Below are 23,794 nucleotides of genomic sequence, written 5' to 3' on the forward strand. Positions count from 1 at the left end.
CTGACACAAACCCGTCTGTCTCTCCAAGCCAAGCTGAGCCCGCACAGACGCCTGTCTGTGTCTCTCCAAGCCAAGCTGAGTCTGCACAGACCCCTGTCTTTGTCTCTCCAAGTTAGGCTCCTGACTGAGCTCCTGGTTCTGTGTTATATCCCCACCCTCAGTGTTTCTTCATTAATTATCTCACAGGTGGAAGTCTTCCACCTGCTACTTCACACAGGGGAGGAATCTTGAGCAAATATACCTCACACAAAAGAATCCTGGGCAAATATATCTCCCTTCCACCTCCAATCCTGCCTTGGTGTCACAATATATATATACATGTGGTAAATGCTCGGTAAGTCACAAAACAATATTGAAGGCTCAATGGAAGGAAGTAATGGTACAAGGTCTATCTCTATATAACTGGGGTTTATTGACCAAAGTGCTTAACAAATAATCTCCTAGTCAATCAGCAAATTATAGAGGAGGGGCCAAGTGTCTTTTCTTTGCCTAACGTGTTTTGCCTACTGGCTTCCTTAGGGGTACTTACAAAGAGAACATTCGGCTGATACTAAAAAATGTAAACAAGAAGGTAAATCAATTTACTTATAAGGAAAGGTTTACGGTGCTATGTGCTTGGAAAGAAGTTTAAGAAAAACAACATTTAGTTGGATAGGACGTAGAGTGTATGACTAGTCAATTCTTAACCTGATACATATGACTTATAACATACAAATAATGTATGTGTAGGTACAAAGGTGTAATATCAAAGGAGTATTTAAGGTATATATAGTGATTGGAGATTATATAATTCCTTTGTGTTAAGTACACTGGGCTAGTACATCTCTCCATGAAGTTTTTAATCTCATCCAGGGAATCTCAGCCATTTTAAATAAAACCCTTTGAAAATGCAAAATCTATTTGAATTAGGTTCGGAGGAGGTCAGCTGTAAGTCAAATGCACCTAACAATGATCTCAAAAGCATTTTCGACTGACACCATCAGAATAAGTCCAAAAATAATGACACAAGCCATTAGTGTATTCATAACACACACAGAGGACAAGAATGAATTAGGAAACATTTGTTTGTTTTTTGGAGCATTACCTGGAATATGCAGTGCAGTTTTGGACACCACAAATTGGACATTGTGGAATTGGGAGTGCAGAGAAGGGCAACTAAACTAATAAAAGGAATGGAGGAGCTCAGCTATGAGGAGAGATTAGCTAAACTGAATCTATTCACCCTTGAGAAGAGATGTAGTATAACGGGGGATATGATCACCCTGTATAAATATATAAATGGTGCACATAGAGAACTCTCTTCCCAATTATTCACCTCAAGATTATTACAAAGGACAGGGGGGGCGCTCTTTGCATTTGGAGGAAAAGAAGTTTAATCTCCGGATAAGGAAGGGATTCTTCACTGTAAAGTGTGAAAATGTGGAATCAGCTCCCTCAGGAAGTAGTTTCAGCAAGTTCTATAGATTGCTTCAAGAAAAAGCTGGATGATTTCTAGAAGCAAAGAATATATCTGGGGATTAAGGCTTTAAAGATAGCAGTGACTGATGATCGAAGGAACATCTGATTGTCTCATGGTATCAGGAAGGAATTCTGTCCTGTTGAAGCAAATTGTACCAGGGTTTTTGATGTAGATAAAATTATAGTAGGAGACCTGAAAGTTATTTCAAGGGTTCCTCTCTGCATTAAAAAAGTTGGGAAGTTGAGGCTGCTTTAGACAAATAAATACACCGTCATTCATGTATAAAGAATATATTTAATTATGTAAGAGTTCACAAATAAAATCCAGCTCCCACTATATTTTACAGTAAAATATTAACAAATCAAAAAAAAAAAAAAATCTAAGCAGGCTTACTAAGCAATGGACATTCTTCACAATAACAAAAAAAATTAAAAAACAACAAATTTACAAACATCTAACAAAAACACCATTTGTTTCGCCCCTCCTTTATCAATGTCATACTTTACATTACTCATCACCTAATAGTGTTGCAGCAGGTTCTGAACCATGTAGCAAACTGTAAGCGTTCAACAACTTATTTTATTCTGACGCTGTGGAATATAGAATCCAATAAAAAAATCAGTTTAAAATATGTAAACACCGTATAATACAACATGCATAGTCTAAGCCAGGGTCAAAGTGTAACCGCCACACAGACAGCAGAGGAAGGTAATTTGTGAGTCGCACAAGCGTCCCGCTAGTGAAGTTGTAGGCCGCCTGCGTGTGGACGCGAATTCACTTTAAGCAGCTTTTGGCTTTTCAGCTGTTGCTGCGAGATAAGCACAGCTAGGGCCAAAAGAAAATGTACCCGGGTTTAAGCTTCTCTCCTGTCCAACAAAGCTTTTTGTGCTTCAAATCCTATAGAGATTGCATTGATGCAGAAAGTGTTTGACGGAACAAGATTTTAGGACCTAGATGATTTATAAAATAAAAAAATCCCACGTTTATTCCTATAGTGTCAAGGCAGGCAGACCGTATTAGTGGATTGAAAATGATTTACCCTGATCATTGTACGAAAAATTCACGCCCTCCCTGAGCATCAAAGCAAACTGGCTATACTAGTATGCTCTAATAATAATATTAAAAAGTGTTGCAGGACCACATAATATAAATCCCATGGCGGCTCCCTAAATAGGTTGCAAGCAAAAGCCAAGTGTGGAGTAAGGGGGGAAAAATCTTGTCCAGTGGAAGATGGGGGTTTATCAAATCATTAGTGGATTCATTATTTGGAGGAAAAAGTAGAAGAAAAAGGAATAGTCAGTGTTTCCCAACCAGGGTTCTTCTAAATGTTGCTGAGGGTTCCTCGAGCAATTTGTCTCTCTTGGGTCCACTTAACCGACACCAATGATCTGTAAGTGTGACATTCTTCCCAAAGGCCGGCAATGTAAGAGGAATCCTTGCTACTGAGCACCATGACAATATACTGTGAGCTGCAAATATTAATTATAGAAGGGGTTCCCCAATGTTAATAAGGTAGGCTAACACAGAGTTGGACAGTACTGTGAGGTTCCTATTGCTGTCTGTGTCCCCGCTGGGGAGATTCAAACCCCTTGACATAAATATACTTGTGAAAGGTAACACATTTTGAGTTAAGCAGATCCTCCAAAGGGATACATTTTCTAGCGTCACCTCTTCAGAATTAAAATTTTTGTTCCTCCTAGGTCTTTGAAACAGGAAGTGAAATCTTCCTAGCAAGGTGGGGACAGCAAAAAAATAATCCAACGGGGATTTACCCATACCTGTCACACACAAAGATATATAATAAAAAGTTGACTGCACATACAGGACCACCGGCTCTGCTTGGAACTATGGGTACAAAAAGGCTCAGATGACCCCTAAAAAGGTCTTCAAATACCCCCAAAGCTTTCCAATGAGGGTGGCCATTTAGGAATCAGCCTTGAGGGGAACCAGCAAAACCCCCTTTGGTAGATTTGCCTACAGGTCTCATGTCAAAATGTATCAATGGAAAACCCGTCTCATTAATTTTCCCCAGTTTCCGAGAGCAGCATGGAGGAATGGGGAAAAGCTGCAACAAGAACCATTACTCTTTTTCTACTCATCTCAACACTTGACATTCCTAATCAAGCCACTCCGAAAAAAAAATGGCTGCCGTATGTCGCCGAGTAATAAGCACACCTAAATCGAGTAAACAATTTGGTTAAACTATTTGCACCTTTATCCAAAAGGAGAAAATAAATACAGTATTTATATACATTGTAATAAAATATAGTCTGAGACTGCCTCTATTTCAGACTGAGCAGAATGGCGGTGAACTTAACCACCAGTATTGATTATCTTACATTTTCTTGTGTGATGAATAGAATTTGGCGCTTTCTTATCCTAAAATTAAATATAGGTCAACTGCAAAAACCCTACCAAAGAAAAATGTTTCAGTTGTAAGTTAGCATATATATAACTAGATATATTTGCACATTACCTTAAAACGTTTCTGTTTTCAGCAAAATATATCACTTTAAACATTCTTATAGCTAATTATTATTTTTTTTTTTTACAAACAATAATAAAAAAGGATTAATATATTAAGAATTATGTGGACCCTCATTACTATGAAATGCAAAATTAGTTTTAGTTTGCTAGAACTCTATAAATGGGAATATATACATATATATAATTTTTTAAATATAAATAGGAGTCAATTGACCCCTTCACAGACCATTTACTAAATTTCCTCTGACCTTGGTAACAAAATGGTACAATCTGTATATGGCAAAAGTTCTGGGTGCAGAATCTCTCCCCACTTAAATGAGGGTAATTATTCTAAAGGAAAAGATATGGTCACCAATGCAACAAAAAAGCACTTCATTGTAAGTGGATCTTGCACTTATTATTTTGCCTTTTCCCCACGGCAATGACTTACAGATCAGCACCTGACCATACATAGGCTACGTAAATGTCAGATGATTCTTGTCCAATAATCACCTAAGGGCCGATATAGGACAAGAATCTGGCTTGTGTACAGCGCTCATCGCCTGTCGTTCTGATGACTGCCCTGGCGGATCCACAGATGACAATCGTAATGAAAGTTACGGGGAGAGACCGCTGCGGGGTGCCTCGTCGTTCTCCCCTCTCCATAAAGCAGAAGGCATTGTATGTACAACACTCCTTATGCATCGTTCAGTCTTTTGTCATAGGAAAGGATTGTGAAAGATCCTTTCCAACGACAATTATTGCACATGTGTACATAGTCTTAGTCCTATGTTTTTACTTTAAGGATTGATAGCATTGTCTCAGATGCTGAAACCCCCCAAACTGTGAGCTGCAATGTATGGAAAACAAAAAAAAAAGTACTGGGTGCACATTTGAGACAGAAGAGGAAGAGACATGAAAGACAAAGAAGCGTTATCTCCATTTAAATATATGCTGAAAAAATAAAAACCTACAGCAGGGGAGAAGAGGAAAATAAAAAGACAACAATTTTAATTAAATAAAAACTGCAGTATCACTCCCGAGTGACCTCAACCTTAATGCTCAGCTACTTGCAAGTAATTTTTTTTTGGGAGTTTAACAAGAATCATACCTTGCAATAATATTACAGTTTGCTGCAAATACAGTCACTGTAAAAAGGGACAAATACCATACTACTATGCAATTAAAAAGTCTCCTTAACAGAATAGCGGAGCATCAAGTCAGAGAACAGTGCAGAGTTGATACATTGTTCATTCAATTTCTGCCCTTGGCTACAGAAGGGCAGTGTTGTCTGAAGTGAAGTATCTCACAATTCTTTAGTCCCAATTGCTGAGACTCATGAACTGTGTTATATTCCACATGCTGGATGAACCGGAATTTTGCATATTTATGATACATGGAAAGTATCAGATGTGCAGAGGAGCAATTGAACTATACAGGAATGTGAGGATAGGTAGTTGAAGCAGTGCTCGACAGAGAAATGGTCAGCAAATGCATTTCACACAACAGCCTCTTCCCCTGCTGACAATGTTCCTTGAATTGGCATGAAGCTGCATCTCCCTAACTTACAATTATTGTTGTAATCATAACTCCCTCAGAGATTTTAATCAATATCAAATAAATATTCTAATATGCTCAAAAACCAACAACATGAACAAAAAAACAAAACAAAAAAAAACGATGTATATAATTTTTATCTAAAGAATAAAAAAAAAACAAGAACAGTACATAATTTTTTTAAAAAAAAACCAAAGCTGACCATTCATTAGTCAGATATAAAATGGAAAGGCACAGATGAAAAAGCATGCAAACAAAAACATCTGATTAAATAAAAGCATGATCTGCAATGGAAATAAATTATGTTATATTAAGTAAAATAACTTTTTTTTTTTTTCATTCTTCAGAAAATTACACAAGGGGTTTGTACTCCCAGAGGAATAACATCTATTTACAAGAAGATAAAAAAAAATATGTAGGTTTTACATAGTAAAATAGTAGTATTTGGGAGCTGGGAGAAAAGCACTTTGATGGAGAAGATTAACATTTCTCTGGTAAGTGGAGAGTCTATTTCTGGCCCTATTACAAAGCGAAACAGCAACACTACAATTCCAAAATTCTAGGTATCGGGCACTGTGTCCATGCTGAGTGCTGAGGTTCATTTCACCAACTCCTGTAGGCATATGGGGATTGGTGGGAGGAAACAGCATCTAGCTCTGCTTAGGCATTAAAAGACCACATCAGCAGTCTACAAAAGCTTTTTTTAGTCCAAATAAAATCTGGCACAGAGATATATGATCCCAATGCAAAGAGTATATCCTAGCAGACAATGCATTTCAGCCGGAAAAAGCCTTCATAATATCAAATGAATGAGCCCCTTTACTGGCTGAAACACATTAGCTATCTACAAGGCATGCACATTGGAGTAAAGACATTTGAGACGGATAGCCATGTGCTGAATTGATCAATCTACTTAAAGTGTGGGACAGCAGCGAAGCCATTAGCTCTGCAAAAGAGCAAAAAAATGGACTCAACATGTGGGATAGAAGTAACAATCCTCTTCTTTTCTGAATGTTGCTTTAACTAAAATTGACATTTGCCATGCAGACATAATAAAAAAGTCAAAACTTAAATTGAGATGGGCGACCGTGTAGCTTTCACAAAGATTGGCTCCTCCTATTTCAGTTTGAGCAATGAATTCTGTTGCCTTAGGATATGGCTCAGTTCAGTCCTGCTTGGGTCACAGGACTCTTACCTTAGCAGCATGCCGTACATGAAAGGAACATATATAAAGCAGCTCTGGCAGAGCACAGAGTGGTATGGCAGAAAACCACACACGGGGACACGGGATAGAAAGATATTAACAGGGAGAGTGAGGACAAACCAAAAGATGAAAAGTCTTATTTAAATAACAGACATACTTATAACACAATTCAAGAGAAAAAAAAAACTAGCAGAATGCAGACAAGCGCCCATGGAAACCACCAGACGTGGCAATTTTGAAATTCGATTATTCCAAAATAAGATTTGTGAAAGAAGGAGTTCATAAGATAAACGTTCATTAATGGGGGGACAACTTACTTTGAAACCAAGTTTTGAACCTTAGCATATAAAGTTTTTAAAGGAAAATACACTGAAAAAGGGTTACAGGATTTCCTGTATATGAGCTTTCTTCTGATTAATGCTGAATTTTACATCATTCAAAAAAAAAAAAAAAAAAAAAAAAAAAAAAAAAGGTTCATGCAGAACTGACGACGGACAGCTGGAACATTTTTTTTTTTTTTTTTTAACAGGGGGTAAGTATTTACAAGATGAATAGGGAAGATTGCCCCAATACGAGAAGATGCTGATGACTGTGTTTATCCTCGGCGATGAGAGCAAAAAGCCATCTGTGGGAGGACAGGAGGCGATTTAAGGCAGATATGTTAAAAGGGCCAAAAGTTGGTTGCCTTTTTGGTAAATAGCTGCTTGTCCACAACGCATGATGAGCATAGCTGGTCGAGTCCTTGTAATACCTGAAGTTCCGGGCAAATTAAGTAGTCAAGACAAGAAAGTTCTTGTTTCTCATGATGAAGAATATCTGACATCAAGAGGGGAGCCCTGCTGTAAAAAAAAAAAAAAAAAAAACACATTAAAAATCAAAGAGAATGCAATTTGTTGCAAATAATGCAGTTTTCTCCCAAAGCCTTTTTGCCGGGCACACCACCTGGCACTTTTCAGTAACCACCCGGCTGTTTTTAGGTGGTTAGTGAAAAGTTGGGTCACAATACAGGGACATTTGACAATCACGGCATAATACAAGAAAGAAAAATGGGACATACTAAGAGGATGTTAATTAGAAACAAACATTTTTTCCACTTTTACTATCCAGTTACAAGTTGGGAGAGGGACAAAACTTCCAAATGTTAACTAAATGCAGCAGGGAAAAGTCAGGGCTCCTGGTCTGGCCAGTCAGAGCTGCATACATTTCAAGACTGAATGGACAGTAAAACTTCCCTTACATGCATTTACCTTTTTTCCCCAATTCAGTCTGAAGAGCCATGTGCACTTTTTATCGGGGGACTGATCAGTTACTAAGGTAACTGCACTTTTGTATATCTTCCTGGAATTTAAGCCTTTATGTGGAATTGCAAATATCTTCAGTCTGACTGTTTTGCACAGTATTTTATATTTCTAATCTAACATGACAAAAATTGCCTCAAGCTTTTGCACTGCAAACACATTTTAAGAAAGGGAAGGGGGCCTTTATCTCAATAAATTATCTCCACATTTTTTTTTAAAGCTGGAAAAAAAAAAAATATTCAACAAGTATTACCTCGTCTTCTTCATCGGACATCTTTATAGCAGTGTCGGGTAATTTTATGGGTTTCTCAAGACAGTCGCCATTCTCCTCTGGCTTTCCGTGCTCTGCCTCCCATTCCTGTAAAACCTGATCGATATTGAATCGTCTTCTGTAATTTACAAAAAAATTTTTTACTTGGACAACAGATTTGTTCCCTATGACGTCTGAAATTGCTTGGAAATCCCGGCCATATTTTCGGATTGCTGAAAAACAAGAAAATGTAACTGTTAGATAATATATAGGACACCTTTGATCAGCATTTGTAGAACAAATAAAGTGAAGCGATTAACACAAAATGTATTTTCAAAGCTGAACTGTGCAGTTTTCTTGACCCTTTTTCTCTCCCTCTTTTACTTTAGTTAGGAGAAATTGTCAACATTCTTGGCCACAAAAAAAGGCATCAAAAGGGATCCCACAAATCGGCTTCACAATCTTATGTCCCTACCATAGTCATATGTCATTATTACAGTCTAAGGTCAGTTTTTAGGGGGAAGCCATTTAACCTAACAGCATGTTTTTGGAATGTGGGAGGTAACCAGAGTACCTGGATGAAACTCACAAACTCCATGCAGATCCTGGCTGAAATTCAAACCTGGGACCCAGCGCTGCCAGGCCAGAGTGCTAACCACTGAGCCACAACGCTGACTTATTTTGTGTGAAGTGTATTTTATCCTTATGATCCTCTCTGTGTGCGGTCAGCCCACAAAAGGCTTTAGGAAACGAGTGCATTTCCTGAATATCAACAAATCAATGAAAAATCAATCTACCAACTGCACAATGCCATAGCTCTGCTGTATAAAATGGTTCCAAATATATACATTTTCATCTAATTTTGGTAGCATGCCTTAAAACACTCTTTTAAAGCTTTGTGCATTACCCGCACAACATGCCAGATATTAAAAGTATGTTGCACACCTATAAAGTACTACATTGGAAATTCCTAGATTTGGAAAGCTAGTGTCAGTGTAAAACTTATGTTTGCATCAGGTCTGTTTCTCATTTTTTACAGGTCTATGGGGATACAAAAGAAACCTAAAGCAGTTATCATAAGCACACTATATTTGTAACACAAAAGCACATAAAAACTTTGCTTTATATGACCAGTGTAAAGGAAAGCAGCAAATCAAATTTTCAATACCTTGAACAGCAAGAAGTTGTTCCTCTGTTGTCCAGCGAGCATTGAATTTTTGTGGAACCTTAGGGAAAAAAGAATATTCAAAATGAAAACTGCACAATAAGATAAAAGGCAAACTACAGTTTGCTTCTTCCAACCTGCAACATAAAGTAAAATCATAATATGACAAGAATTGGACAACTTAAACAATCCTTGTGTATCTAAATCATGCTTATGAACATAGGAATTTGAATTTATCTTCACATGTACTTCAATGATCTCCTCTAAGTAAAGTTAACAAGGACGTTGCACTTACCTCAGTAACTCTGCACTCTTCAACTCCACCCTGTAGATTCTCCTTGAGTGCACTATTTGTTTGTTTGATATTTTGAATCTAAAAAAATATATAAACATTATATATTTTAACCTGGATAAATATAACAGTTGCATAAAAGAAATGGCTCAACTTTAGGGACCAAAATATCAAAATGCCCTTAAATTCTATCAATATTTAGTTTTTATATGCTTCTGATATTCACATGCAATAAACAATAAGGCATACTGGACAGAATTCTGATAATTGTAGTGGAGAATGTATTTATGTATGTATATTTGTACCACAGTTAAGGCTAGTCTTTTAAAGTTAATGATTTGTATATCACTTCTTTCCAGTGCAACTAAAATTCAGTACTTATCTAAATTTTTATTCTATGAACATATTAAAAGCTTGAAAAAACACTGTTTTTGTCCTTGCTATTTGGATGACTTGGCAGTGCTGAAAGCTAACTAATGGGAAAACAACCCTAAGCAGGGTATACAGGGAAACAAGGGTGGATATGCTACACAGTAGCTAGAAAGCTAGAGAAATATTTAATAAGTGAATGTCAAAAGGATCAAATGAATAGACTAAAGTAGTCATGTCATGTTTAGCTTTTCACATAATGAATAAAGACCCTAAACAGTTCCAAATAAAGCCAATCTTTTCCCCTTGTAGCTGAAGATGAAGTGGCACTTGCCTGTCTCTTAATGGAGACCAGTTCCATATCCAGCTGTTTAAGCATAGTGGTAGCAGCATTGGCGTTGGCGGAGATGGCTTCTACATCTTCTTGAGATAAAAACATCCCCTTCGGAGGCTTCCGCTTGGCTCTGTTTTTAGCGTTAGATGGGTATTTCTCTTTCTTCACCTGTATCTCATTCTTCGGAGGCTGTGCAGACATAAAAAAGCCAATAAGTAAATGGCTAATAGTCACTTACAGAGGTACTTTAGCCTAAAGTGTTATTATACTTTCTTGTACAAGGTCCTGCTTTGGAGATAGAAGCCCCAGTAAACTTGACTTATGTAATGTTAATGAGGTTTTTCTGTTCTTCAATATTAAACAATTGTAGCAGAAAGAATCACCAAAATAACAGCACAAAAAGACTGGCAGCACAATCCGCTTTCTCTGTGGTGACTAATTGGCTAACTTGATTTTAGCTTGTGAATGGCGAATATGTGCAGAACAGCAAGAAATAAAATGTTTCAGTATTAGCTCACAAAAAGCTAGCTGCCAATTAAAACACAAGTTGATTGGCATCATTCAAAATGAACAAAAAGTTCTGCCATTTCTGTTCATCAAAATAAGCCCAAAACGCGCGTTATAAAAGGCCAGAAGTAAAAATAGATGCAAACACCCACACATTTTAAGCAAGGCAAATTTTGAAACGTATTATTTTATTCATTTAACTTGCAAGTATATTAGGGGTCTGGCCTTCCTAAAAGTTCTGTCATACCCCTCAAAAAATAAAATCAGTATAAAGCTACAGTTACATTTTGTAAAGTTTACTCTCTGCTGCAGACCTAGGCAGTCCTAAGTATCTGAACTTCAAACTGCTGCGCTGTGTTGTTTCTCTCACAAACCCCCATATTGGTACAGGTGGCATGGAAGTTGGCAGGAGGAACCATTCTGTTATGCAAAAGGGCCATGGACTGGCACTCATTGAAGTGTTGATTTATGAACAGACTTCAGAGATTTCTCTGGATTAGAGACAAGTTTACCAGTGAGAGTGAATCAAGTACTTAACTACTTCTTTACCGGGACTATCATTACGTGGTTTTGCTGTCAGAATTGCTTTCAACATTAGCTCTAAAACATACACAAAAAATTGAGGTGACATGAAAAGATCTGGTGACTGAAGGCATCAATGAATAATGCTGCCATTATCATGCAGACCTATCCAAGGATCCTCCTGTAGAGGGAATGAAGTTTCAACATGTTCTGAATATCGGGGATGGCAAAGTTTTCCGATATCTGCATTTTCCAAAACTATAGCCTGAAGTATGGAAATGTGCAATGCCAAACCAATCTGGCACCAGAAAAATTACGTAAACGTACACTTGCTTCTTTCTTGGGTTCTTTTTGTGGATCAACCTCCATGTCAGTAGGGTTGTTAGTGACTGGTTCCTCCATCTCATCGCCACTACCAAAAAAGAAGGGAAACTTTTTGGCAACAGACTGGTAAAATTTTAAAAACACAACTAATCCTCAAACTTAATGGATTTTCTTCTTCTTTACACATTACCCACATAGTATTCTGCAGCATCCAACAGTTGGATGGCATCATACTTTAAAAAACATGTTACTGACATGCCTTTTATTATTAATAATAATAAAGATAATGATAATAATAAACAACAGGATTTATATAGCGCCAACATATTACGCAAATGACAGACAAATACAGTCAGTGACAAAGGAGTGGGAGAGGACCCTGCCCAGAAGAGCTTACAATCTAGGAGGTGGGGGAAGTTTCACACAATAAGAGGGGAGATGAGGAGTTGTGGGAAGGAGTGGGGGTTTTGTCCTTATTGTTCATAATGAAAGTCTAAAATAAATGTGATGTTTTTGGAACCATACAGGGCTACCTCATCATGGTGAAGTGATGTAACGGACGCAGTGAGGGTTTCTCACCAACAAGCCAATAGATAGCAAAGCCACACACAATGATGGGCTAGCAGGCATGGGAGGGAACAGAGGATGATTCAGATTGGAATACATGGCGTCCAAAGACTTCAGGTCCCAGGACAGCCTACAGTACATTGGCCTGAGTATGTAGGCAGCAGGATATGTCTGCAATTCTAAGACACAGATTGTATATTTGTATAACAAAGTCTACCATTAGTGAGGGAAACGGATACTCTGATTGCTTCCTTCTGAAAGACAAGCAGAACTTATATATGCCGGCATTCGACTATGCTCTCTCAATGCAGCATGTAATTGACAGAGCCACTAGCACTACAGATAATACTGGCGGTTAACAGAACATTATGTTGCTATGGAAATTTTCCCCCAGTGATTCGAAGACCATTTTTTATCTATTCCAGCAGTGCTTAAAAGATAACTGTACTTTTAAAGTAAAGTACAGATATTCATTGCTACCCATTTGAAATGTAAACGTGAAAGGGATTTTGTTTCTGAGTTTACACCCAGGTCCAGTTCTCATGGAGTACAAAAGAAAACAGGGTCTATTTTTGGAGGGAGGCATATGGAGTCATTTGTATACATTGCACGACCGGAGCCAGGCCATAATGAATGGCACATTCCAGACAGGAAGTGTTATTCACATATACATTGCAGGTGGAGCAGGAATATCTGCATTTTAAATTACAGTTATCCTTTCACTGAGGGGATATATATATATATATATATATATATATATATATATATATATATATATATATAGACAGACAGACAGACACAAACACACACACAGCTGCCATTTCTCAATCCTTTCATTAGAACTAACCTTCCTTCCCGTTCACGCTTCTGCTTGCGAGCATGGCGATCCATCACGCTGGTCTTAGAGCGAGTCTTTTTCCAGGAATAGTAAAACTTTACTAGGCTGGCAATAGATTTATCAGGAAGCTAGAAATAACAAGGAAAGATTTAGTTGGGAGAGAGCAGAATAATTTAGAGGACTTGAAGCAGTTGAAGGCCATAAATTCACCAAGATCGGCACAATACACAGTCACAGAGGTTTATTCACTGCACAGTAAAGCTGTATTCAGATGCAATGATACAACATTGTAAAAGATTAATTTACGGGTATTTCAATAGGGGAATACTTTTTTTTTTCCATATTATGACACACCAATTGAAATTAGTGTCCTGTCTCCAGCATTAGTTACCTTTCATTCATTCTGCCACCACTAGAATCAGCCATTGGGAGGCAGGAAGCCCTGTGCAAAGTCCCAGGTTACTATATTGGAAGACAGCACCGGGCTGCAGACTTTCGTCCATTCCTCCAATGTGAAAGGACTGCGTGGGCCAAACAGCAGCTGGCTGAAATTGGGTCAATCACCAGTGCCGACATTAGAATGTGAAGGAATATGATGGTCCTCTATACTCGGAATGAACAGGTACTTAACTGTGCCATCCCTCATTGGAATTGAAGGGCAAAGAATCAAAAAAGGGTAGTTCACAGTACCTGTTGCAGGCAGGTTTCATTATATTTCAGTTTAGGTCTACCTAACTTAAAAACACACACACACACACACACACACACACACACACACACACTAGACTTGGGATTTAGGGATAACACACAAGCAGGGCATTTCTACAGAAAAAGAAGTCTCCGTCTTACTACAGTCTTGCAAAACGCAATACTAGAAAAAAAAAAAAACACACACACGCTGTCAGGTGATTACAGGTAATCTTGTGCAATGATTGCCAGTTCCGATCTGTAATTGAGTGAACGTGCCAATCACTGTTTTCAGAAGCGTGCAGTACTTACCATCTGCTGGATCCTATGAAACGTTTTTCCGTGAAAGCCAAAAGCTTGTTCAAACAGGACCTTGTCCTCTACAGTCCATTCATCAGGAAATGGGGTGAAGTTAGGTAAGTCTGCCAGTGATTTCTCTATGTTATGTTTGTGCCAGAACAGCATGCCAAGTGCCTGCAAGGGAAGCACGTAAGTGTAAGCCGGAGCTGTAAGATGCTTCATAGACTTAGCAGCCAATGTTTACATGCAAAGAAATGAGAAGAACACTGGAGGTACAATAAAAGATCTGAGAAGTACATAAAAAAAGATCACACCTGCCTAAGATTGGACAAAATATTAAAATGTAGATATACATACACAATATATAAAGCCCAGGAAAAGACCAAGTCTCTTTAAACTCCCAATGAACTCTAAAGTGTGAGCACATAAATACTATTGGGGGATGATAAAATCTGACATATCTTTCAGCTCTTTCTAAGTATCACAGGGAAAAACTTAATTAGGCCATCATCTTGCTGGGACTAGGGGGGCATTACAAAGTGATGCCAAATCCTACCATAGTCCTTAGGTTTGTATATTGGTCACTGCGGGCAAATTGCCAGACTGTGAAACCAAGAAAAGACCCCTGGACCAGCAAGCTTCCTTCTGATCTGACCTAACAGAAACAAATGCGTGGAGACCTAAAGAGTTCAGTTTTGATTTCTTGGCTCAGACTATAATTATGCATGGCTTAGAAATGTGACTGATTCTGATGAGCCCTTAATTCTAGCACACTTGCTGTAGTTAGAGTCTCCAGGTAGCGTTTGATAATGTAGAAAGCTGTACTCACCAACATCCTGGCTTTTTTTTTTTGCAATCCCACCAAAGGAAACACCTACATGGCTATAATGGTCCCTATGTTTTCCCTTCCTATTTGTCCTTATGTCACCATAATGAGAGCAATATTCTACTTCCCTGCAGTGTAGAATCAGCAATGTAAAGTCATCAGGTTCAGGAAAAACATTTCAACAATGCTCAATGTTGTCAACGTTTACCATTAACTTTTAAGGCTAAATTTACTTCCATTGCTGCAGAAAAGTTGTACGTTGGTATTCTATTAATTTTTACATGAAAATATTTTTTTGTGTGCAACTCTGAAAACAAAACATTTACTGTTTGGTAACAAACTTTTCTTCAACCTGTTTCCCCATGTAGTGTTTTATTGTTATTCATTAAGTATGATCTATTTAATAAATTCATGCACCCCACAGTTTTAACATTGGGGAATCACAGTGCCCTGCAGGTAAAACAATATCTAACACACTTGGAAGTGCCGAATAGCAGTGGAGCTTCTAACTGTGCATGAAATGGTTTTCACTTGCCAGCAAGCAGAGAGGTAAGTTGCCTCTTTTCTAGAGCTGGATTTTTTTTATATACTACATGGTCAAGTACTTAAATAACTGCAATCACATGGGAAAAAAAATAAATAAATACCTGCTCCATGTTATATCCATGCTTTTCTTTAGCAACAGAGATATATTCATCCACTAAAAAGCAACAGAAAAGTTTCAGTTAATGAAAGTGTTCCATATCATTTGGATACATTAGAATGCATCAGTACAGTGTTTCCATAACAAGCCCTCCGGGTCTATTAACATATCTTTTAGCTCTTTCAAAGTATCACAGGGGAAAAATGATTTTGGCTCATTTAAAATCTTAACTGAGAAAGTTCTATAGTTAAATCATATTTACATTTTTGTAATAGGGTAAAGTCTACAATAAATGGCAAACTAGCCCCAAGAAGCGTACACCGAACATTAACAAGAGTCCCACTCGATCAGTTGATGGCAATGATATATTCCAAACTCAGGCAGTTATTTTGTGGGGCAGTACTGCCTGATAGTCAGCCAGAAATAGAACCTGCACCCCAGAGATTGTGGCAACATTTCAACTGAAGTCAATTTCATAATATAATGACCTGTGACAAGGAGCTTTTAGCTTTAGGGCAGGCAGCACAACAGCTAGAAGTAAACTAAACTGGGTACAGGGTGCAAAGTTTGCCTCTCCACCTTAAGTGTTAGTATCTGTTGGTCATTTTCAACCCCTATTTGATGTACAGCACTATGTAATATCTTGGAACCATATAAATACTAATACCCGCCATGGGCAAGCAAACTCAAATACCTTCTGTCTGTCACCCCGTTACATTCTGACAAAGTCAACAATGAAAACCGATCTCTGCTGGCATGGTCAGTTTGCATCCTTCTTCTTCTTCTGCTTAGAAGATACAGAATACAATGTGCAGAGGAGACATTGTGATGATTCCCTCCTATTGTGTGTTACTTTCCCCACTTCCAAGATTGTAAGCTCTTCAGGGCAGGGTCCTCTTCTCCTGTGTCACTGTCTGTATTAGTCTGTCATTTGCAAGCCCTATTTAATGTACAGCGCTGCATAATATGTTGGCGCTATAGAAATACTGTTTATTCTTAATAATAATGATGATTGTGCAGTTATGTGATTACACAATAAATGCTGAAAAACCTCTTGGACTGTAAGCTCTTTTGGGCAGGGTCCACCCCTCTTCCTTTGTCACAGTTTGTATCTGTGTGTCATTTGCAACCCCTGCTTAACAGACAGAACTTCATAATGTGTTGGAGCTAATAAATACAAAGAATATAAAAAGCATAGCATAGTCACTGCATTACATTGAACAGTACAGGGAGTGGGTTTACAAATGCTTAGTCGACTGCAGTATTCAAAAGCTGAAAATGAACTTTTTTCACACAAATGTTTTGGCATAAAATAAGTCTGCCACCTAGTGGCAAGATGCCTGAAGTGTGCACATTCCAGGTATGGTCAGCAATGCACCCTCAGCATTTCAAGAATTTATAGATTTACACAGCTCTGGTACACTGGAGTCCATCAGTAATTGCTCAGCTTGCACAACATTTTTAAAAAATACCATACATTATAAGTATTTTTGGTATATTTAGACTTAAAAAAATGCAGGGAAAGAAATTAATGCCTAAGCAGTACAAATGGTATAGAGAGCAAAGCTTTACATAATAGGATGTTATTGGTCTTTACTTACATTTGGCTTCTGACAAATTCTTGTTAGGAGACCATACTAGCATGCCTAGGTTCTCACGTTCTTGACAGGTTTTTGCCACTTCTAAAAAAAAAAAAAATAAAAAAAAAATGAATAAGGTTTGTACGATTCAAGTTTTACATTGTAAAATAAACGCAGAACAGTAATGCAGTTATAACAGGACATTCAGAAGTTCTAAGACAAACAAGTTGCTAAATTATTTAGAATTACAATATATGGATATTTTAAGGAGGAAAACTTCATCCGTTTGGAAAGAACTGGGAACACAAATGAGAATCCCCAATTCCGCCCATCTCTGTTCACAACTTGCAAGGTAAGCAAACAACAGAGTGTTCTGCAAATATTATTAAACATGATTTATCTAGCGCCAACATATTATACAGCGCCATACATTAAATAGGGCAGTGATCAGATAAGATTTTGGAAGACACAAAGCATCAACATTAAAATCAGGTAATTATTTTCCAGGCAAAAGAATTACAACACACAAGGAACCTATAGCACAGACAGATGCTGCTGGTAATAGGATAGGGTTGAGATAATGACATTTAGATATGCGATCATACAAATATTTTAAACAAATTGACCTTTTCTATGTACAGTCCCATGAAGTCCTGGAGACCTCAATGGATTTTGATCATTTGAAAATGGTGCATGGTCGGCTAGGAGTGACTGGTAGAATGTATATGTACTTTCAGAGAAAAAAAAGGGAAGAGAGAGGTCAGGATCCAAACTTTTAGGCTAAGTTTGCACTGACCATGAGGATGCAATGAGTTTCATGCTTCCTCGTGCTAAGCAACCGCCGACTCTCGGGATACGCTACATGAAGCTTCTCCCCATAGAGAATAAATGAGTACTGAATTCAGCAAAAATATATCAAACCCACAACCCTGGTTTTTGTGACAATTAGAAAAAAATGCATTGCACAACACAGTGTTGTGTTAACATAAAAAAGAAAAGTTGCTATCATTTTGTGCCTCTAGGGGGCAGTGTGATTGTATTCACAGCTATATAGACCAGAACTTCTATGCAAAGCTGAATTAAAAATCACTGCACCCTGGCCCTCTCCAGTTTAAGTGCCTGCAAACTAAATGCTTTGCATCCCCCAAATCCACTAATTGTTCCATCTGAAGCGTGTTCATTATCTAATAAAAAGTTAAAAGGTCCATCTACCAAAACTATTTTTTCTAGAAAATAAACCCCCTAAAGGTTTATGTATAGAGAGACATTGGGTGATGAGCTCTCTGCAAACACATAGATGGAACTGTGTATCAGAATATTAATAATTAATACATTCATGCTTTTCCCTGGATCTTTAATTTTATTTAAGGATTGATATTAAAGAAATGGGTGGAGGAGGGTTGACAGCCAAAAGATGAGAAAAAGCTTACAATGGCAGATAGGTCTCTGGTGATCCAAGAAAGGACAGGTGATAGATAATGCAATGGAAATATGACTTTGGGCAACTGATTTACAATCACAATTTCACCGGTTGCTACAGTGAGATTCTTGTAAGAACATTTTAACCATGCAAAGGTACCCACAGGGTTCCCATAACTGCAACACATGCACAAAAAGTGCTGTAATGCAGAGCTCATCTGAGAATTTCTTGTGTTCTGCAATCTTGCACAATGCAAAATAACAAAGCCAGAGTGAATGAGCCCTCAGGCTTTGCAATCTGGGCATCAGATAGCAGTTTCCAAGTGCCGTTTTTACACAGATCTTTTACCTTCACAATACAAGAAACAAACGGCTGAGCTGTAAGAAATCAGAGCAAGACACCTGGGCTGATCAGCAAAGATGGAAAGAACAATATTTTCCAATGTATTGCTACGACTAAAAAATTAATTAAGTTAATGGGAACTGTGGTTAAGCCTTTCTTTCCTATTACAGAACTTTTATATTAAGTTGAAATTAAATATGAAATGCTATAAAATAATTTATTGTTTTATTTACAGCCAACAGATGGAGCTCTAGTATTCTTTTACCGAAATTTTTGCTGTAGGAAATCTATGGCTTCCAGCAGCTGTGATTCTTTGCTCGCCAAAGGGCTCAATGTCAGATTTGCGTCAAATGGAGCTGTTCATAGTGCTCTGAGAATCCTTTTGCCAAGGAGCTGAAAAGAGAATGTTGATTGGAGGAGCGGTGAGAGTGACACAGATGAGCTGATCACCGTTTTCCTTTTCCTTCAAGGTCCAGTAACTTGCTAGGGGTGGGTATATCACAGCCTGGGCACAGAGGAAGAGAACTACATTGTGTTGGCAACCATTCATCCTGGAAGACATTTTGTTGTAACCAGCACTAAAGCAAAGGTGTTTTTATTGTATCTTGGCGGTTTTGGGTTGGAGTTCGGCTTTGGACAAAGAAGGGAGAGGTAAATCAATGTGCGTTATCCAACAGCATTTTAGTGCATTTCCATTGGATTCAGTGGAAAACAGCAAAAAGGTCAGGCCAGATGATGCCGATGTCCTCCAGCCAGGAAGTGATGTGAGATCTATCTGACCGAGATACTTACAGGTGTTCAGAGAAATCTTAGTAAGCAATTTCAGCACAGTAGAGAAGCCTGAAGTTTTTAGTACATGCATAAAATTACATTGCAAAGTTTAGCTCGGAAAAAAAGTAACAAAAGCAATTGTGAATTAACATCAAGTTCGCTTAGTTAACATAGACAGAGATTACAATCCAAAAATGTGCAAGTCAATCTGCTGTTGTTCTTTATTAGCTTCCAAGATAATATGCAAAGCCAAAGCTAGGTGACATATACAGCCCATTTTGGCAAGCTTTCTCCTTACTAGGCTAATTTTTTAAAATTACAATTAAGATTTAAAATAAAATTCCTCTGCAGCACTAAGTTTTTTTGTTCTAGCAACATTCAGCAGAAAAAGCGGAGTCCCACTATATTTACATACAGGCCCGGTAAAATAGCTCTTCTGATTCAGTAAATGAATGAAGGGTTAATGTCAACTATTTTTGGGCGAGGTTTTGGAGGGAGGTTAGAACAGAGATGGCTGATTTGATAGGAGGCCTCAAGTGTGGTGATCCCTGATTGCTTCCTTTAATTGTTAAAACTTGCCGAGCTGCACATTTGCAGCTCAGCATTAGTTGCAGGGATAACCGGAACATCCTGGCTTCCCCACTGCAGCTGCTGAATGAAATCCTAAATGTCTCTGTAGAAATGTCATTATCTCAGCTTGGCCAATCCGGATGGCCAAATTGAAGAACGAAGGAAAAAAAATAAATAAAAAAACATGGCAGTGCTTGCACGGAATGGGGGCAGGCAAGAATTAATAGTGTTTATTTCTGTGAGAATTAAAGCTGATGCATTTCTTCTGTTCATAAAATGCCCAAAGCAGTTTAGCTTTAGACAGGTCCACTTCACAGTGGTTGGTAATAATTTTGCTGATTGATCAATTCGTGCAGCCAAAATGAAGTGAATGCATTTCCTATAAAAATATTCAGAAGGGGGAGAATAGATGGCGCCACTACCGATTTCATTCTAAAAAGTTTTACTTCCCTGGTTGTCATGGTAAACAGACTTCTTCAATCGCCAACACAGAACAATTAAGCAGATTATGAAGCCAGCAGACTTTAGTCCACATTTCCAAATCTGCATGCTTGTTTCAGGGTCAGAGAAGTAAAAGTAATGAAGCCACTGAATCATAAAAGTCAGACAACTACAATTTTCAGGTCGCTAATGGCAGCCTCCACCGGCACATTATCAGACGAGTTTCCTTGACTTCAAAAAAGCAACAACAACAACATTGACGATATACAATACAGAATGTAGAGGTGTGTTGATGTGGAGATGTTGCAACCAGATGGCAGCTTCTGTTCTAATTGTACAACTAAAGGGACGCAAGGCAACACGTTTTTCAGGGCAAAGGTGGCCGCACACAGTCCTGTAAAAAGAAGGCCATGCAACTGATCATGTCTATGTATTATACAACTTACCTTTCTTCCGATAGAAAAATACTCCCCTTGCCGCTCTCTCCACTCCTCCGATGGCCTACTAATGACTTCCCCACTCATAACCTCATCTCACGCACGGCTTCAAGACTTTTCTAGAGCTGCCCCGACTCTCTGCAATGGTCTTTCTTATGCTATTCGGCTTGCTACTACTTTTTGCTCATTTAAAAGCTAACTCACCCATCTTTTCATACTTGCCTACCCGTCTTCTTTTGTCTCCTAAACCCTCACGCCTTACCCACCATTCTATATCCCCCTCCTATTGTGTGATACTTCCCCCACCTCTCAGATTGTAAGCTCTTCGGGGCAGGGTCCTCTCCTCCTCCTGTGTCACTGTCTGTATCTGTCTGTCATTTGCAACCCCTATTTAATGCACTGTACTGCGTAATATGTTGGCGAATATTAATAAATAAAATTAATAATAATAATAATAATAATAATAATAATAATAATAATACAACAATGCAGCAAAAAGCAATTCTTTTGGATGTGGAGATTATTGCTCAGGGACAGATAGCAAAAAGTCTTCTCCAACCAATACCTGGTAATTCCACTTTTCTGCTGAGCTTTTGCCATGTGTGTGCAGCATTCAGTCGCTGGACAAACTGGGGCAAACACCGAGCATGTCACCCCAAACAGAATTTTAATTGCTCTCAGAGAAAGTTCAAAACAAAGATCTACCTGCCCCTGCATGTTTCACCCTGGATGGGCCTAGTGATGGTGTAAAAGATCAGAGCAGTGGGAATCTTCATTGGGGACTCTCACGATCCATGTTGGGAGCAATAAAATGTTATTTGGGATGACATTATTGGTGTGCACACCAGTGTCCTGCTACATGTGCAACAAATTCAATTGCACCTACGCCTCACAGCACTGGAGTTTGATCATCCATGTCTTTGGTAAGAAATTCACGACAGGTCACAGCAAAACAAAAGCCATTTTCCCCCTAATTTGCCACCAGAACACTTTACCTTTATCACAGCAACGGCCACCAGAATCATAAAGTCATAAACCAGAACCGAGACCAATATCCCATCCAACAAAGTATTTACAATTTGTAAAATATACCTAAAAGTAGCAACATAGCGTTCGGTTTAGACAACTCAAAACAGGAAACGTAAAAATAGCTCAGCTCAATAACTGGAGAAAATCAATTCTTTCTCAAGTTGTGTCAATACCGGAGAGAAAATAAAATGCTTTATAAAAGGCAGAGAGCTTTCCACTAGTATTGAGGTCACAAATGCATGACAGTGGTAAGCAAGCTTATCGTTGTCTCTGCTGTATGTAGCCTGGGTTAAAAAAAAGTTGTCTTAATAAAAGGTCAGTTATAGGCTGAAATGTAATTAGTCCATGCATGAGGAAACCCATGGGAATAATGGGATTTGTTTGTCAGCCACATGCAATGGAAAAATCTAGTTGTTTAGAGTTCCGTTTAGTACATCGATTTGTATCCATTTTCCAAGCCGTTGCAGCAAATACTCTGCACTGAGCCTGCAATTGTATGGTTTATATTAAAAATGTAGAGCACCAGAGGGAACCTTTGCTGCCCTTCATGGGGAGAACTTCAGGCGATCCCTGTCACATGACCTGTCAAAATCCTGCAGATTTCCTTCTTCAATTAAAGTTTACTTATTGTTTTTCTTGGCTTTAACAGCATTTGTATTTTTTTTTTATAAAGAAATAGGGGCGGATGGGTTGATTCTTTACTGTTTAATCTTCCTTTAGCGTACTAAACTACTTCCCTGTATATGCATTTCCTGCATTAGTGCTTGAAGAATAAAATACTGCAGAACTGTTACAACATAGGAAATAGGAGGGTCCAAAACAGCATAGTAAATATAGAGGTGCAAAACAAGATATTACTTATATTAAATCAGAATTTGCACATTTAAGAAATGTATATGAAAGAATTGCATAGCATCATGATTCAGTTTTATTGAATTACCAGCACAAAGAAGCTATAAATAATTATTTCAAAGAACTTCCAGAGCACAGCAAGTATGTCATTGTATTTCTAGGCTGGTATTATCAGGATATTTGTGGGTGTTGAACGCATTTTCCTTCGGGAACATACATTACAATGCAGAGTTCAGCTATCTTGCTAGCAGTGCTGCTGCAAATCTGTGGACTGTCTGTGCTCTTGAAATCCTCTTTTTTTATTGCTAAGGAAATGATGTGTTTCAGTTCTAGTTAAAGATGCGCCGACAGCCATCAATGGCTTCACCGGCTGAGCACATGGTCTTATAGAGGAAGTAGCCAGCAAAAAAATGAATGTGTTAGCTCCAGATAAAGAATAAGCAAGCAACGAATCTGTGTGTATAGAAGAACAAGAATATTCACAGCAAGGTCATAGAAACATCACTTCTACAATAGCAAGGACAGTCCGGAAGGCAGCGTTCTGTGTGTTAAATATATAACGGGGTTATTGTAACCCAATGGAGGTTAAAAAAAATGTCAATGTTTCTCAGACAAAGGGAGAAACAAATAATGTAAAATTCTGAAAGAAGATTGAATGACGCAGGATTCTGGGAGTGCACATTGTACTTGGAATATTTTAAAACCCCTGAACACTTTGCCATGATTTTTGAAGTAACATTGAGA

At 38.2% G+C, this 23,794-nt stretch overlaps 1 protein-coding gene across 1 annotated transcript in view; it reads right to left on the reverse strand.

The window, feature by feature from the left end:
* Positions 1–3,991: 3,991 nt before the first annotated feature.
* The window catches only part of RCOR1 (REST corepressor 1), a 27,915-nt gene continuing 8,112 nt past the window's right edge, over positions 3,992–23,794 (reverse strand). Inside the window, exons 3-12 of the mRNA XM_072427614.1 lie at positions 17,210–17,290; positions 15,613–15,665; positions 14,152–14,313; positions 13,162–13,280; positions 11,751–11,835; positions 10,395–10,583; positions 9,695–9,772; positions 9,403–9,460; positions 8,238–8,467; positions 3,992–7,525 (exon numbers count right to left, since the gene is read on the reverse strand). Of these exons, the coding sequence (XP_072283715.1) occupies positions 7,487–7,525; positions 8,238–8,467; positions 9,403–9,460; positions 9,695–9,772; positions 10,395–10,583; positions 11,751–11,835; positions 13,162–13,280; positions 14,152–14,313; positions 15,613–15,665; positions 17,210–17,290 (1,094 nt within the window). The 3' untranslated portion in view covers positions 3,992–7,486. The remainder of the gene's footprint in view (positions 7,526–8,237; positions 8,468–9,402; positions 9,461–9,694; positions 9,773–10,394; positions 10,584–11,750; positions 11,836–13,161; positions 13,281–14,151; positions 14,314–15,612; positions 15,666–17,209; positions 17,291–23,794) is intronic.

The sequence above is a fragment of the Pyxicephalus adspersus genome, chromosome 12 (genome assembly GCF_032062135.1).
Source record: "Pyxicephalus adspersus chromosome 12, UCB_Pads_2.0, whole genome shotgun sequence".
In the NCBI taxonomy this organism is placed as follows: domain Eukaryota; kingdom Metazoa; phylum Chordata; class Amphibia; order Anura; family Pyxicephalidae; genus Pyxicephalus; species Pyxicephalus adspersus.